This window comes from Lasioglossum baleicum, chromosome 2 (genome assembly GCF_051020765.1).
Source record: "Lasioglossum baleicum chromosome 2, iyLasBale1, whole genome shotgun sequence".
Classification (NCBI taxonomy): Eukaryota; Metazoa; Arthropoda; class Insecta; order Hymenoptera; family Halictidae; genus Lasioglossum; species Lasioglossum baleicum.
In genome coordinates, this window is record NC_134930.1 from 10,291,209 (window position 1) to 10,309,974 (window position 18,766).

At 40.1% G+C, this 18,766-nt stretch overlaps 1 protein-coding gene across 2 annotated transcripts in view; it reads left to right on the plus strand.

Annotated features, from left to right (window-relative positions):
• Positions 1-18,766, plus strand: part of Hwt (SH2 domain-containing adapter heavyweight) — a 377,169-nt gene that overhangs the window by 205,569 nt on the left and 152,834 nt on the right. Inside the window, exon 3 of one of the 2 annotated variants that reach the window (XM_076442816.1) lies at positions 3,442-3,489. The exons of the other annotated variant lie outside the window; for it this stretch is intronic. Coding sequence (XP_076298931.1) covers positions 3,442-3,489 — 48 coding nt within the window. The remainder of the gene's footprint in view (positions 1-3,441; positions 3,490-18,766) is intronic. 2 annotated transcript variants of the gene reach the window in all.

An 18,766-nucleotide genomic window follows, 5' to 3' on the forward strand; every position in this document is an offset into this window, starting at 1 on the left:
CATCCCCGAGCGAGGACTCGAATCCCTCGTGAGAACAAACAAAATCGTGTGTGGGATTTCGGAGGGCAATCCTAACTGACAGGTCGACGGTGTCTCTTTGTCCCTTCTTTGCGCGAGATCATCTCTCCTCAGATCATTCTTTTCCTTCTAACTTCATGAATTGTCCCTTATCAACTCGCAATACGATTTATTTTATGGTCACTGTAATTACAACTTCTTTGTCGTTGATAATTTCGTAGAAGAAGAACGTCGTCCTGGAGCGTTTAAGCTGGATACAATACAATAATACATGTAACAGGCCGCGGGGTGAATTGCATCGCCGAGTATTATGATTAGACTGCGGATCTTTATGCAATTATGGCTTCTAAAAATTTTCAAAAAATGCTAAAGTATAAAATTAGACGATATTTAGTTTATTTCTGATCTGAAAAGACTACTGCCACGGAAATGAGATCTGATTTGATTCGGCGACTGCGGATGTTTATGGAATTTGCAATTTTCGTATTTCAAATATTTTTTCGCCAAATAATGCCCACCTCTGTTCGGCTCGGTCTTTGAAGCTCAAAAAAATAGAGCTACCCTGTACGGTAAATGCGACCAAATCCCCCGAGGCTGTCGCGTCTATAGGTCTATAGAGGATTTACTGTAATTACACATTTTTGTGAAGATTGAAGATAGAAGAAACTGTTAAAAAAAGGAAAGTTGTTCTAAGGGAGGGCAATATGACGATACAAACAAATGACTGCTCTTTGTTGTCTTCAAAGTCTTTTATAGGTCATCGATGGTTTCTGAAACGGCAGCACATATTGCTAACTTCACGGTGTAGTGGCCGATGTCAAGACGACTCGAACAATGTAGTCTGTGAACAATGATTTTCGAGTGGCCTTGGACTCGTAAATTGTTATGAACCGCTTGCTCGGATCTCGCGACCGGTCAGCGCGGTTGCTAACTTCGGCGACAGAGTCACTGACAAATTTTGCGTATCTGTGAACAAAGGGGCGTTCGTGTCGAATACTAAAGGGGTCCTAAACAAGTGAGTCCGCAGGGGTCGATTTATTCCTCAAGCTGTTCTCGACATTCCACCCATGAGGTAGACTGCATGTATCTATTATTACAAGAGGGCACTAAAGGGTTTCGGCCGGTCTAGTTTCACCGTGGCGTTCCCGTTTCCAAATTCCCTTCGAGTTTCTTGCTATTGGTCCATCGATTCCTGGCGTTGTAAAATTTTCATGCTGGACCGACATCTTACCACGTTTACAACCTACGTGGCTAAATACATTATGCGTGATACCGTGGATTCGAACGCGAAATGACCCATCTATTTTACAAAGCACTTGAGGTTTTTTATGGATAAATCAATTTGTTAACTTTGTTTATTTATAGTTAACAAACGTCCGCAGAAATTCACCATTTACTTACTATTCCATTTTCAAACTTTTATGCATTTTATTCTTATATGCATGTTATTTTTATGCATCTATAGTTAACAAACGTTTGCACAGAAGTGTACCATTTATTTACTATTTTATTCTCAAACTTGATAAAGTTATCGAGAACAATAAAGACATGTAATTAAATCGTAGTACTGCAGTTCAACGAGAATGTGTTCGTCTGTGATTAAAGAATGTTTTAAAGAACACCTATTGATTTCTCTTCCTGTCTTCGCTTGTTTTAATTGAGATTACAACTTCGAGGTTCGAGATAATTAAAATTTTTCATTCTTAACGCATTCTTTCCTTGAATAGACTGCATTACATTTTCTCATTGTCTTCTATCTAGAACATGCCGCACGAAGTAAGCTTCCAGATCATTTATAAGCGCGAAGAATTTTAATTTCGTTCCCGAAGGAATATCTCTCCTTTATTTTCTACTTTCTTACGTAATTCGCTCTGTCGTGTGAGAAAGCTATAACATTTAGTTAGTTAATACCTGGGATGATTTCCACCGTGCTCTTAATCAATTTATAGGGGGAAAATGGGGTCAAGATAACTTTTCGCGTACTCACTGCTAAAAATCATGCTTCCACTGTTCACATATTTTCAACGATGAATTTCCAACTTCCGTCACCGAAATACATTGAAGAATTATAATAACTAGACTCCGGATTTTATGCATTTATGACAAAGAAGGGTACGCACAATTTAAAACAGTGGACATGTAATAAATATTTAAGGACATCAATGTGTTAACTTCAGCTTAATAGGATCATTAAAGGAAGGATACAATTTTTATTTGGCTCCTATCTCCTGCAACAACAAAACATTTTTTATTTCGCATAAAGATCCGCAGTCTAATAATAACAAAACAATGAAGAGTACGTTAATATCGAATGTATGTGGTATTTTAACACTAAACCTACCACGAGAGTTCAAATTATCCATTTTGGATGTTTTATTTGACAATTATTGAAATTGTAAAGGTGTTTTCATGGAAATTTATTGAATATGTTTTTTGACTCCAGTGTACAGGGTGTCCCACGTAACACTTTTAACGATTTTTCAATTAAATGTTTGCGATAATCTCACAAAAAAATATTTTAAACAAAAGCCGGTCAGTTTTCGAACGGCTATATACATTGCAATAAAAAAAATTCGAAAATTTTCATTTTAATTATTGCCCAGGCCACCTTTATTTTTTTAAATGGTACTTCCAGGTCATCCGAAGATCATAGTATACTACGTCGTTGAATTCGTCTTGATACGGGCTATAATACTGTTAAGTCAATAATACCAAGTGCCATTTAAAGAAATGAAGGTGGCCTTAACAATACCAAAAAAGAACAAAAATTTCGAATCTTTTTCCTTGCCATGTATAGTAATCGAAAAGAGTGACCAACTTTTGTTGAAAATATTTTTTTGTCAGACTACCGCAAGTACTTGAAAAATCGTGAAAAGTGTTGTGTAGGACACCCTGTATATTATAGTAAAAATCGCACAAAATATAAATAAATTTAATCTTGTTATTTCTATAATACTATACACACACATCAGGTACTTTTGATGGTCGGTAGGTTTAGTGTTAAGGGGTTGTTGCAAAGGGGAAGCTTCTCAATCTTCAAATGTATGATAGATTTAGTCACGAGAAAATTTTCCGATGTTTATACAGACAATGTTATAAAGACGTTTGTAGCATTTTCGAGAAAAGTATGATGGTCCATCAAAATGTGGACGGTCAAAAAATATTGCACAATCACGACGGTGATGAAAAAATAAAAAACGTGAATATGTCAAGAACACAGCTGGGTCAAATTCAGAAAAATAAACGTAGCCAGACTAAAAAGAACTAACAAAAAATTACTTATGCAACTACCGAACAAGTAATAAAATTACTTTGAACAAAATATAGGCTCGACTAGGCAACAAATATTACGCAATCGTGATAAAAATTCAATAAATGCATCCGGACTAAACGAACTAACGAACAATTATTTATCTGTTTCAGGTGAGCGATGAAAGGAAGCTGTGCGAAGTCACTTCCGGAGTGGTAATAGTAAGTAAGATCGTGGCGTTTTGTAAGCGTGCGGGTTCTTCTGTTCATGAAAGATCAATAGATTTCCGATATCGGTCGTTGAATATGTGACACCGGCGTGATCCAATCTGGTAAAGCCTTTTGGGAATCGGGCCGGTAGTACTACAGGACAGGACCCCGACTCCTCAGCCCCCCTAAGAAAGTGTTTTAAATCTCCCTAGCAGCATCGCCCTGTTCCGGCGAGTCTCTCCACCCTCCCTCGAGCCCTCAATTATTCCCATGGAAACGATTGCCGGGCGAAGCCTTTCAACGCATCAATCTCGTTCGAGCTCTTACCTAATACACCGCGTGGTTAATTATTCCGTCGACTAAAGAAGCTGCCGCGAGAAACTTTCCGGATGATCGATAATCTCGGAATTTTCGAGTTGTGTTGCCGTGTTACGGAGAGGGTCAGGTTATCTTCTGCTCTCCTGTCTCGCTCGCGATAGTCCAAGAGGGCCTGCAAGAGCATGCGAAAGCACTTATCCTTTTAATCTTTTAATTACACGCTGTGCCGAGCTCCTCCGCTAATTTCTGAAGAGGCTGACCGGTATCTCAGTAACCGGTGTCTACCGCGCCGCTCTCACGGATCAGTTCCATTCGCCTTTGTCCCGGTTTCTCGCGGGCTACGGGCCGAACATCATTTTTCATGCGTCCCGACGATGCCAGCTCCGCTTTATCGAAGCGTGACGAGGCGGAACAGCGAAATAAAAGCGCCGTGTTCGGCGCGAATTCTCTCTAAGGGATCCAACGCAAGACTGTGAAGGCGAGACCCAGAATCAGGCGATTTCAACGTACTCCGATGATCGTATTTTTCTTTGTCCAAAAATAATACATCCCTTCTCCGGGATACGTTGGTTCTGCTGTTTTTTTGGGTATTCATGCGTCGATTCTAAAATTTTTCGCAAGATCAGCTCCCTTTTGTAAGATTCTCGAGGCCATTGATGTTTTTAAAATGGAGATATACAATCCATCCTTTAACCCCTTGCCTTATGATTTATTTTACGATTTCAGTAATTGCAACATCTTTTGTAATTCTTGATTTCCTAAAAACGGAGGAACTTTTATATCTATTGTACGCATATAAATTCTTAAAAATGATGTATACATAAATTGAAACGTCGAAAATTTAATCTATTTGCAAAATTGCTTTTGATGTAAAATGAGATCGAACTAGTGCGCCGAGAGCATTAATACATCTTTTATTAACAATTATATGTTCTCCAATAGCTGTACATTATCATAACCAAAATAGAATTCTATTTCGATTTAAAGGACATAAATAGCATACATATTTATTAGACTCCGTTCGGAATCTTCTTCACGAGTCGTGACACGATATTGTTAGGGCAAGGGGTTAATCAGGACAAAATGGCTCCTGATCTTCGCAAGACAACGCTAGAGTTATCGTAACCCCTTGCCGTACCATTTTCTTTACAGTTACAGTGATTAAAACACGTCTTTATACACAAAAATGTCGTAGAAGGGTACAAGAATGGTATGGCTACATTTATTTGAATGCTGAATATTGATTACAAACGAATCAAATTTTATTTCATCTAAAATGAAACGCGTAACATTCATATTTGTTAGACTGTCAAAATCTTCTATGGCGAGTATAACTTGTTAAAATACGGTAAGGGGTTAAGGTCATCGGTGATTCTTTCTAACTATTCGCATTTCTGTGAAGAAGAATTTTTTTCAAGATATACCTTTCCTTTTTACCAAGATATCCTTTCGTAAGATACTTTGGTTCACAATTTTTCTCAAAGTCACTTACAGTCTTCTTTTTTAAGTAAGAAATAATTAATGTTTTGTTGCAATATATTTTGTACACTGAGAAAAAAATGCTGTCGAAACAAAAAAAATATATGTTGATTCAATAAGATGTACTATTGAATAGTGCCAATATCATATGAACTTATTTTAATATTTAATACTATTGAATTTCAATAGCAAAACTCATTTCCGTCAATCAGATAAGCGAATAGCTTGACATCAATGTTTTCAAAAAAATAAGATATGGCCTCAAACCAATTCCAGTATAAATCAATACATTTCTCAAATTTTTTTAACAACATATCTGATTGAAGGAAAAAGAGAAATATTACGAATAATAATGTACGGTATTGAATCGAATAATATTTTCAATCATTTCATGATAGACAATTCAAATACATCACGATTTGCTTCTAAATTTCATACTATTGAAAAGAATACATTGATATTCATCGAAGTAAAAAAAATTACAATAACACGCGTGTTATTGAAGTAACTACTTTTTTTCTCAGTGTATTCATGAAACGATTTAAAAACTTCTTCGAAGGTCATATTTCATAACTCTTATAGCTTCTGATCCATTACTTATACTATTCAAATATTTAAAAAAACATGCAAATATTCACATGAAAATTTGGTTAAACTGTTCACGAAGAATAAAGCTTCAAGATACGACAATTGCCAAGCGAATCTCGGGATAGAAAGTTCGGAACACACCATCGAGCAATGTTTCGCGGTGATCTGGAACAGAAATGGCGTGCAGCGATTGTCCTTTTGTGGTCGAGAATACCGCGGCTTTTTATCATTAGGCGAGAGAGCACGCTATCAACGGAATGGAATCGGTAGAAAATGTAATCTGAAGTTTCATTACGCGCAACAGTAAATGTGGGACGCGCGCCGTAGGAAGTTTCCCAAAGCGTCGAAACTTTTTTCCACGTTCCCGCCCACGTTCTCTTACGTTCTGGCACTCTCGTTTGTTGTACGAGCAACTTATCTTCGCCGGGTGTAATTCAATTCTCGCGCGCATAAAAGGAGCAAGGAAATTGCTCGCGGAACGTAAAGAAGCGGCGTGGTAGCAAGAAAGAAAGAGTTTCGTCGACAAAGATTCTTTATACGGCCGTGTGGCGTGTCCGACGTCCACTCCGCGTGCTCCTCGAGAAAATCTTCGCAGCTCCTTGAAGCGAGAAGATGATGGGACTGCCTCGAACTTCTTGCCTAACGATCGCGATGCTCCTCCACTTCGGGAAAGTTATTTTCAAAGAACTAGAACCCGAGGGTTGATAGGATTCCGTAAACAAGCGGATGTATTGTCCTGGGGCACGAACAACAATCGAACGGGCTCTATTCCTGCACGAAATAACTGCAAAGCTTCCGCTTCTGTCTCCTGTAACGACTTTCCAGTCTCAAAAGTAGTTCGGTGCATTATCGATTCACTGGTTGGCGGATCTAATCGTTTTCCAGATTCCAAGCTATTTTGGGTATTTGCGATCGCGGGCGGAAGCATTGGCACCATTTTGAATATATTACGTGTACAAATAAGTTCTCAGCCTGACAATAAAAATGGCTGCATTGAGTATTCGAACCGAAAAATTTTTTTCCCGGTTGGTAAGGATTTTATAATACCAACCCAGTAGAATACATTACCCGACTAATAGTTTATCATAACCTTCAAAATATTATTGTAACTACTATAAACAAAATTAGTTGCCAAAAGACGCATACCAGACATTGTATGCTCTTCGCATATCAACTGAAAGAAAACAGTTCCGTGGCTAAGGAGATGATATGTGAGGCATTGGGAGAAGATGCTGTATCTATCAGCACCATCAAGAAGTGGTTCCAAAGATTCCGGAGTGGAAATTTTGACCTCGAAGATGACGAGAGAGAGAGCAGGAGCGCCGAAGAAATTTTCTGATGAGGATTTGGAGCAATTACTCGAAGAAAATCCTTGCCAAACGCAAGCAGACCTTGCTACTGGGTTAGGCGTAACGCAACAAAACGTTTCCGTTCGGCTGAAAAAGCTAGGAAAAATTCAAAAGCAGGGTTGCTGCGTTTCACGCGTGCTGTCGGAAAGCAACAAATTGAGACCACACACAGCAAAAACGACTAGTGACGCTCTGGATTCGTTGGGCTGGGAAGTTTTGCCACACCCGGCGTATTTACCAGACCTGGCTCCGTCAGATTATCCCTAGTTCAGGTCGCTACAACATCATTTGGTGGATACACACTTCCAAACAGTTGAAGGAGTCGAAAAATGCCTCGCACACTTCATCGAGTCAAAATCTCTTTTTCACCAAGGGATTCGTCGTCTGCCCGAGAAGTGGAAGAAGTGTGTAGAAAGAAATGGAGACTACCTTCCCGATTAAAAAACATACTTGTATTTCAAGTAAGAAAATATTGAATTTGACGAAAAAAGGCCGAGAACTTATTTATACACCTAATAGATTGGAGTTGCATATACGTATGCAAGGAATAAGTTGATATCGGTTAATTTCTTTTAACTGCGCCATTGTGTAACAGATTTTATAGACGATTTTGTTAAAAATAAACAAGAACGAACATATAGAAGCGACTCTAAATCACTAGATTGATGAATTACCTGGAAAATTTAGAACAGATAACAAATCAAATTAACATGTTGCTTGTTTGAAACGTCAACGCGTCTAAAAACGAAGACACCGAGCAGTTTCCTTATTCCACGCAGCGTCCCAAAAAGTAGGGGAAGTCAGAAAATTCCTGAAATCGGTTGGCAAACGGTTCATCTACCACACGCGGTACTTGTTCTTCTAACGCAGTGTCAGTCTCCGAGACCGAAAAACCGTAATCTGTCTCGGGGACGGAAACGTTTATCATAATCGCCTAGGAATTGGACCGTTTCCTCCCGCGAGATTGTCTTTTTGTTGGCCGCGAATAAAAAGCAGCCGGAATGCGGTGGAAGTTTAATAAATAAGCGGATACATCTGTCACGCGGACAATAATGGTCGAGGCTGTCTGGTCAGACGGACTACAATGCAGGCCGAGGACGAGGAAGACGGTCTCAAGGAAAAAAAGAGACAGAGATAGAACGAGAATTGCGAGGAATCCTGAAGAAAGGACATTTGCGAAGGATTCATTTCGGGCAGGACTTTCATTCACGCAGAGAGCAACGGGGCCTACGATCGCGAAAGATGAGAGCCGGTTGCCGGGTTGCGGAACAGAAAGAAAGAAGGCGGAAAGCCTGTCTTACGAGACCCTTGCGCACGTCACCCTCCCATTTACATTATATCTTTCTCCGCGCCACCCCCTTTTCTTTATTTCGTAATGCCTATCCACGATTCCCGCGTGATGTCCGCCTTTATGCGGCTCCGGTATTAAGCAGAAACTGCGCAGGTTCCCTTCGTTAGATTTTCCCTGTGGCCCTTTCGAATTGGAAAAATCCTGGAGATCTCCGACGCTGCGCGCTTTCTCTCGCAAAGAAGATTTGAATTGTTCTTCTGTTTTCAATTGCATATTCTAAGTTGCATAAAATCCAAAGTCTATTTCTGACCATGAAGATTCGCTACCTCGAATCAGATATTTTCAGCGTTTCTCCTATATCATAAAAAGTAAGCGAAATATTTAGGATGCTTCGATTAAATCGGACACGAAAGTTAATAGGATTTATCGAAAATCCTATTAGCAGGCTCCGGTAGATAAAGTGTTAGCGCGTGTGTCTACCAGCGCAATACACGTCGATTGTCGATCGACCGCGGCGAGGTTCCAGTTAATCAAAAGAAGTGTCCGTCGATGGCCGCGTTATCAGTGCAAAACAGAGAGAGAGAGAGAGAGAGAGAGAGAGGGGTTGGCTTATAAGCGTAACCATCGAGCGGGTCCCTGCAGATGGCACGGAATTAAATGCATCCCGGGAATGCGGCGCAGCATTCATCCAATCCTGGGAAAGTCTTGGACGTCCTTTGTCTGTCGGCGGAAAAAGGATCGAGTGGGATGAGAAGAGGATTCCGGAGCCGAAGCTGCGGAGGAGCCAGTCTCCTCGACGAGACGAGTGTTTACTTTCGCTCTAGGATTGCAGCCCGGGCCTAATGAGGAAATACACTTTCGCCACGACGTGACAAAAGGGCCGGGCGCACGCATAGTGTCAGCAACGTCAGCAGCGAGTCAGGTTCATTCCTCAAATGAGAATTCTCTCTCTCTCTCTCTCTCTCTCTCTCTGTCTCTGTCGTTCCCCTCAGTCCAAGCCGCACTCGCGAAAAGACCTCGGTTCGAGCACGCACACGTGAAAAGGGAACCTTCAACCCCACGCGACGCCGATAGCGGGATCGAGAATTCGTTTAGACCACCCCTTGGAAACAACCAAGCCGTTTGCGAGTCGCCTAACAGACACTGTCAAATTTTTACGCCATAAAATGCTCGGGGTGGCTCGTCACCGTTCCCAGTTCTTTCCTCTCTGAAACCACAGAAGATATCGATTTCGTTTCTTTTTTGAACCCGCCTGCTCTGTGACACCCTCTTCCTGCTGCGGAGTCACGTGTTTCAGACAGTCTGATATTGGCTGTGCAGAAGTCACGAACCTAGCTACTGCGATCAAATTATTAGAGCCACATTTTGGCGACTTCACAATATGTAAGAAGGCTCGGAGGCTCGACACGACACGTTGTGATCCGTTGCTCGCTCGCAGGGAACTGTTTATTTAACAAAATCTGAACGTAACATACATTTGTTAACAAAAGCGCTAACGCAACACATTAATCAATAAAATTATATATAACAGCATAAATCAATAAAATTATATATAACAGATAAAGATATGAGTGAAACACTCAGTCATCCACACGGTGGTATAAACATTCCATTCTTACAATTTGTAACAATCAACTTTTAAAAATTTTCTGAAATTTATCACAGACGAACCAAATAACCTAGAGCTAAAAATCGTTCCACAAAGTGTTCATGATTTCATAAAACATGATTGCATAGATATTTTTAACAGAACACGTATTACAATAGGAGTCGCGAAGAGTCTATATAGAATCAATCTTGTAATTTTTATAAGGGAGCATGTATCAATACGTTTAGTGTTAATATGTTTAGTAGGTTGAAAATTATATAACAGCGGTTTTAAATTCTTCTAAAGTTTTCATTGTGTCGAATTACACTTACCCATTTTTGTTGTAATTCATAAAATCCGCTATCTACTTACTATACATGAAAAAAGTGAAGTTGCCTAAAGTCGAAAACTGAAACAGATTCTTACAGTGCCAGATATAAAATATGGAAATGCGACCGTCATACATGCGTCACGCCGATAACGATCACGTTAGAATGCTGTTCCGTGGTCAATACCTAATCTCGTTTTCCCCTTCGGTGTTTGGTCGAGTTAATATCGCAGGAGGTAATGTACTGCTGCTTAAAGGTATCGAGCACCCTTTGTTCTTCGAACAAAAGAAAACCCTTCAGATGCTTAACTTAATCATGTCATAAATATTCTCAGGAAGAGATGCTTTTTAAAGGCTGAAGTGTGCTCTTGGATCATGAACCGGCGAGTGCAAGCAGAACGTTAACTCTTGCTTGTCCTAATCGATTTCGAAGACAAGAACCGAAGCCGAGAATTCTTTCCTTTCTTTCTCCGTAGACGTATTCGTGTTCAATGCCGCATAAAACTGGTCCCGACTCTTTGTCTGTGTTTCACGGGGAGAATATCAGCCCGGCTAGTCTTCTCGACAATCCCATCTGCATGACTGCTACACTTTTTACCGTAACCTCGTTTCACAATCGTAGGAGCGAACGTGTAGTGCTTCCATTTCCCCCAAAAGGTTTTTGTCAAATACTTCGAGGACGAAATAGAAATGGCAGTCTCGAAGTCGCGCTCAGCTAGGAGGAAGTTTTTCAGCCGCGATCCAAGGATCGCTCCCAAATCTATTCCGAGGCATTGTCTCTGCCCTTTAGCGGGAAATTGAACGGATTTTGACAGCCGGAGCAGAGTTCGCTCGTTTTGGAGTCGAACGAACGCAAGACCGGCTCGCGATGAATGAGCAAAGTTCGTCGAAAGTTCGCGGGCAAGATCGTAAATCAGAATTTTGTACAGGACTCTCGGCGAAACGGATTTCTTAGCCATTTCGACGCCTCCATATCCAACTCGGGACCACCAAAATTTGCTCCTGTTCCGTATTCGACTAAAACTTTCGTTAATTTACTTTTTAAACTGTTCCGGTTTTCACTAAAATACATTTTTCAAACGAAAAGCATCTTTTACTATTGTTTTCGTAATACCGCTTAAACGCAATTTTTCCAAAATTTTCATCACACGTCATCTGGCAAGTTCTTCCAGCTTGGCAGAAAAACCGAATTCGTTTGATGCATTCATAAAAAAGTTGTTTCGGGGGAAAAGTATGTGGCCATCAATTATGTGACTGACCGTACATCGCGAAGCAGTTTTTAATAAATTGCCGTTTCATAAATACAAGTAAATCTCGTAAATCTTTTTCCCCAGGGCTGCGCCACCTGTTACAAGACACCGCGCGCGCAATAACGAATTGAATAATTCGTTTTTAATGATGCGGCGTAGTCGATTACGCGTCGCGATGGGTCGCGCAGCCTGTGAATGACGGCCGGAGAAATTGAAACGGCGGAGATCTTCGCGCGAGGAAAGTTTTAATTGCGTTAGACAGCGGGTAACTTGTTACTTAGAAGCCGAAGTAATACTTGAATGCAATTACGGGCCCTTTGAAACGGTCTACACTTCGACATCAGATATTCAGGGCGAATCCGAGATTCATCATCGCGAGACGTTAGACTTCTTGGGCGGGCCGGTGATATACATTTTTATTGTTCCTCGAGGGACCGTATGAAAGTCAATCTCATTCAACGCGTTATTCGTCAAGGAAAACTTTCCCCGTTAACAGCGAAACTTCGAATCACATCATATATTCCATTCGGTGGGTGTAACGGGCTTCAAAATTGTATTTAATCAGAAAGCTCCTGAAAGACTGAGTCTTTCAATAAGTATTTTATTCGCTGTCTATCTTCAGACAAGCATTTTGTTCGTAATAAAGTTAAGATTGGATATCTAAGTAAAAATTGAAGGTAGGACCGTAAAATCAGCGGTGTGCCTTACAATGACATACAGGATGTTCCAAAAATGTTTGAATAAACGTTACGACAACAGAGTACACGTATGCGAGTAGAAGTGCGCAAATAAGTTGCTTCCCCTTTATTTTCTACAACCACAACTTCTGACTGAATTCGAATTACTTTCCGATTTTGGTGCTGTCTGAAAGAGCGTTCTTTTAGTTTTAAGAAGAATCGTGATGAGCGCTCTAAGAGTTTCCAGTCCTATGCAACAATTTCAAGCAATATGGCGAGCGAGAAACATCATTTAATTAATAATCAACTACTCAACTATTTGGTCGCACATGTATTACAAGATCATGGGTGCACAGCACAATACAAACATTGAGTTGCAAACTGACAACGTGTTTAAAAGCTGCGAATTCAAATGTAACCAGTGTCGCGCCCATTGCAATTCTCGTTATCATTTGCAAAATCCCTCGATTCGGCCAAGAGCAAAGATGAGCAGAGTCTTTGTCTAGACCTAATCGCCGGTTCACAGGGAGAGCCAGCTAACGCCGGGGCGAGAGGTAGCACAGGTCGGCACGCAGAGGCCATAACTTTCCTCTAAACTCTTTCCATCTGGGCGGTCTTTACGGAGGATCTTCTTTTTAGTATTCATGGAAACACCCACAACACGTGTTCCCGTGCATAAGTCTCGATCGAACGCGAAACGAACGAGTCTCGCGTGTTGCTTTTTCAGCGGTTTCCTATTCTCTTTTTTTCCCCACCGCACCGGCACCACGAGAGCAAACATCGCGAGCAAAGGAAAGCAGGAACGCAAACATCCTCGTTGCCGATGCGTCGCGTCGCGCGACAGTGTTCTCAGGTGTCTGCAGAGGACCACGACCGCCCTTCATCGTTCATCTGTCCTCAGCCTTTGGGCACAACCATGGATTCCCGACGGTCGTCACCCTCTCGATGGCATCCCTCTCTGCTCACCCTTCGAAGGGTAATCATTTGCATATCTGCCGGTCGAGCCTATGCGCGCGCGTTCCGCAAAGGGCGGCCAAATTCTATTATCGAACTATGGTATGTGAACTGGGCAGGGGCCGATCGGACCAATCGGTAAAAAATAAGGAAACGCCGGGAAAGGGGTTGGCGTTTACTATCCGTCGCGCCGTTTAGGGTTCCGAAACGTTCTCGTGCCAAAACTGTCTTCTATGGAGGCGTGAATATTGATGGAACGACGGAATGATGAGAACGAACACCGTATCGAAGACGTGGATCGCATGCGATACGGTGATTGTGGTGGTTCCTCTCCGTCATACAGATTTTATCAAAATTTATGTGCAGTTATTTATGCACAGTACACTCACTGTATCGGTAGACATTTGTAAAAGAAACTTGCCGCATAATTGTTCCTGCCAAAGAAAATTGTTGTTAACCCTTTGCACTCCGAATTATTTTTCAATTTTCTTGCCAACAACTCCCTACTATTTTAAGTGTTTCATTTGATATTTTAGTTCAAGGGACAGTTCCTTGACGGATACCTATTTCAAACAATTTTTCTTTACTAATTATATTAAATATAGCTCTCAAACTTTGTTGTAATTTATATTTGTGGAACTTATATTTGTTTTTAACTAAAAAATAAGAAATTAAATAAAGGGAGAACCAAATACAAATAAAAACCCGTTTCATTAACATTTTTCTTTCACTGATGTCGAGTCACAGTCGACAAACGAGTGTGCAAAGGGTTTTTAAAGCTTACCACTAACCAATAATAGGATCACTTTGACTGATTATAGGTTCATTTTAATTATCAGTCACCTTCAAATCAGTTTTTATGAATACTCTTTTATCAAACATCTTGTCACCAAGGTTGCTTGATTTTGGAACTTCATCAAAGTTCTGGAGTATGATTAGGAGAGGTATATTCCAATTATATTGTATTTCAATTACACATCTGATTAAAATACTTGGTAATTGGATTAATTGGAAGGTTTGAATTATGTAATTCAGTTACGACGTATAGTTGAATTACTATATAATTGAAATACAATGTAATTCAATTGCGTAATTGAATTAGCACAACTCTGCATGGTGCAAAGTATTGTTTTTACAGGTGATGTACCAATCAGCGTAAATTTATCTAGTGTGTTTAGTAGCTTAAGGTTGATGCTTTAAATCACCAAAGCGGCGGGAGAAAATTTCAATTTGAAATGCAATCACAATTGAATATATCGCACCCCTGCAAGGAAAGTGACATTGAAAAATATGTATGAAGTGTCCCAACATTCACGAAAAGCGTCACATCTCTATCTCGCAATTTATCATACTTACCTGAAATTTAAAAGAAGCTAAAACTATTTCAACATATATTTTATAGTATTCTTTAAGTTGATTTTTCTCAAATGCTGCATTTTTGAGTTCTGTCACTCTTTTTTGCGGGGGTGCGATATGCAAAGGAATATTTGGAATGCAATCACAATCGAATATAAGTAACAGCACCGAACTTATTTGTACACCTAATAAATATCGATGACTGTGGAATAATCTAGAATCGGACGCACGTAGAATAACGGCAAGAAATACAAGTCCGTAGGCGCGGTTGAGACAAAGGCATTAGCACATTTCGAATATCCCGTTCCCTATCGGTGTCCCGGTAAAGCAAACAGTTCCAATTTCCATTCATAATCTCATCCGGCCAAACCCGAAGCACATCCGACACCCGGCCGATGTTCCTTCATTTTTATCATGCTTACATTCGGAATTTATTTTGCGACGGCGGAAGCCCGAACGGCAGAGCTTGTTCGTCAACGGGGGTGGATTCATTAGCGGTCCTCCTGTTCTCCGCATGGAACCCTCTCGTTACAGCGTATCGTGGAACGCGGTTTAGCAGACCGGGCTGATTCCTGTGTTTGGTCAAACAGACAGCAATGACAGCCTCGGCTCGACACACAACAGGGTTACCAAGTTGTTTCATTAGGCTTCCTGTAAGTCGCTAATAATTATCGTGCTGGATGCTGCCGGTTCTCTTTTGTCGACGAAATATATTCTTCCCTGATAATAAAAAAAATACACAGGTGTGTAGTTTCAATAAACGCGAAGAACGAGAAACAAGAGAATTGACACACAATTCAGTTGTTTACACGAAGATTTACACGTTGTAATATTTTTTTGCGAATGATAATAAAATAAAAGAGTCTGGCAGGATTTGTATAAAACTTAGTTAATTCACAATATTTTTGAGTGAATGATCAGAAAATACGAAAATGATTCCTTTCAATGCACGACCGAGTTTGCATACAGTTTAATTGATTTACACGTTGATTCGCATGTTGTAATATTTCTTTGTGATGATAAGGTGATAAGATGATAAGATGATGAGAAAATAGAGGAAGGATGCGTTTCAATGAACGTGGAAATGAAACAAGCGAATTTGCATGGAGTTTAATTGATTCGCGCGTTGCAATATTTCTTTGTGAACGATAAGAAAATAGAAAAAGTGAGAGCGCTTCAAAAGTCTGGAAAACAAGGAACGAGCGAATTTGCATACGGTCCAGTTGATTCACAGGTTGCAATATTTTTTTCTGAAGGGATAAACTACTTCTTGCTGGATTTGCGATATTCGCACGGTGAATCTTCGACGCCGAATTTATAGGTTTCATTCAGTTAATCCTTGTATTTGGAAGACGATTTATCGGGCTTGTATCCAGTGTTCGATGCCGAAGCTCGTATTGAAAGACGATACTACAGTTTCGTGAAGTATGACATTTATTTTTATAGGGAAATAGAGTCGCGGTGGATGCGAGGGGATATAAGCAAAATTTATAGGTGTGGTTTGAAGACAAGGAAGAACGCCGTGAAAGGTGTCCTGATAGAACTTTTTTCTGAAATACAATCTATTTTGTCGATTGATTTCACATATTTAACGTCAAATTCGGTAGGAGAAAATGTTGTAATTAATTTTCGTATTTCTTGTCAGACTGTCGGAACATTGTGAGATAAAGTTACTCGAAGATGTTATATCGCAATTACTTTGATCAGATCGTATCTACTCTAGTATTTATTGCTGTTCGGGAACGTGTTTCGATTATTAACGGGAGCCGAGGATACAGTTTTTATGCCCGGTAACACGAAGCGCTCAGCGGGGAATAATGTTTACACGCGAGAAATCGAAAGGCATTACAGTAGTCGAGAGACCCTCCGATATTTTCGCCGTTTCTATTTCGCTCAACCCCCTGCGGATAACCACCCTTGCACGAAAATCCACCTGAAGATCCGATACAGGAGATATTTGCACGCAATTTAAGGATATTTGCCGCGAAAACCATTCTCCCCGGGATCACATCTTGCGGATGACAGGGGGTGATACGTCTCGAATCTCAGGAGTTACCGAAAACATGTTTCCATTATACCCGATCGTTTATTTCTTGCCTATCATGATGTCCATCGAATCAACAAACCACGAGATCCCCGGAATCCAAGTGTTTTATGAAACGGAACCCGAAATGTTCAGAGTTATCGTAACTAGATCGCGGATCTTTATGTAAAATAAAAATTGTCTTCATCAATTGCAGGACACAGAAGCCCCATATAAAACTTTCTTTCTATTTCCAACAATTTTAATATAATCGAGAGTAACATATGGGCGTTTTTAACACACTACCGACTGGTGATTATTGCACATGTTTGAAAAAATCTATGGTACATGGCTAAACACTTTTTAATGGAATCTTCAATAGCAACAGCAATTTTCATTGTGAACTAACAAGTCACCTTCAATAACGTTATCTAATAGTTTCATTTAAGATTGCAATGTACAAGGAAATTTCTATGCTTTCTTTTGGTCCAGCACAATTATTGAAAATCCTATTAATAGGCTTCCGGTAGGTAAAGTGATAAATTGTCTCAATGTTTTTACTGTTTTAAATTACATCCACCGATTTTTGTCATAAATTGCATAAAATCCGCAGTCTAATCATAACAATACTTTCACAATTCTAGCGTTTCACAGATCTTTCCAAAATTTGGTCCAGTTAATATTACTAAAAAAGCAATTTTTGATAGTGGAAATGGAAGTAACACAAATTTTTTTAACTTTGGGTCTGTGTTTCGACTAGTTAGGAGGTAAACATACTAAAAGTCCCCCCTCCTAGGAGGTGAGCGGGGTGCAGGGGGGACACGTAGAAGGTCCCCTTTTTCGGTTTTCCGCTTATATCTCGGAAACTGTGCGTCCTAGCGATAAGATCATTCTATACAAAATGAAAGCTGACAAAATTTGCCACAAGATTGATTCGATTCAGTTTTTCGCTATCTCGCATAGTTTCCGACATAATTGTGAAAAAGAAATTTTTGCCTCACGATTTTTGTTCAGCATAATTAGTGAACTTTGAGCGCGGATATCTCGGAAACAATGCGAGTTAGAGAAAAACTGAATACAATCAGTCTTGTGGCACATTTTGTCAGCTTTAATTTTGTATAGAACGGTCTTATAGCTAGGACACATAGTTTCCGAGATATAAGCGGAAAACCGAAAAGGGGCCCTTCTACGTGCCCCCTGTACCCCGCTCACCTCCTAGGAGTAGGGACTTTTAGTATGTTTATTTCCTAACTAGTCCAAATAGAGTTCCAAAGTTAAAAGTTGTGTTCCTTCCATTTCCCTCTATACCCCCCTTATGAGCATTTATTGACTGGACTAGTCAATGCTGATGGATGTTCATTTCGAACGTTTAATAACATAACTATGTTCTCATACCATTGTCCTACAATTTCATCTGTTAGTGTTGAAGGACGTCTGAAGGTCATTATGCAGGCATTTTCACATAGTACATATACAATATATACTATTTCCTATATTAAAACAATGATAAACATTTTTCTTCACGACGTTCCCCTTTGAAAATTATTCAAATTGTGCTACGGAAATGTTTCATGACATTGAAAACAATGGCGATATTTAAGTAGTTTTCTTTAGTTGGGACACCCTGCATATCGAAGCTATATCTTCATAAATAGACTGCTGATTTTGTGTCTCTATATTTCTTTTCCAATCTTCCAAAAATGATAAAAAAATGATTTCCTAAGTGGCTTAAATGAGGGCTAAAAAGATTACGTGTAATTTTGCCAAGTAGTATAATGGAGAACTGTGGGTGCTGTACAAACTTTCACATCCCAACGGATCGGTCACGTGAATTCCGTCACGCACAGGCCGAACTCGTTTCATCCGCGCAATCTCCGTGAAGAGAGGAAACATTTTGGCAAATTGGCTAAGCAGGAAAGTCGAAAACTCTTTTCTGTCGGTGGAGCATCCCTTGGACCACAGTGCGTCGGCCTCCTCTGCAAACCCACGAAAGTCAAATCCAATCTCGAGCTTGGCGTAATTCGCTAAACCATTTAGACGAGGACGTCGGCGTCTGCGTGTCCATTTCCATTCTCCTCGTTTTCGAAA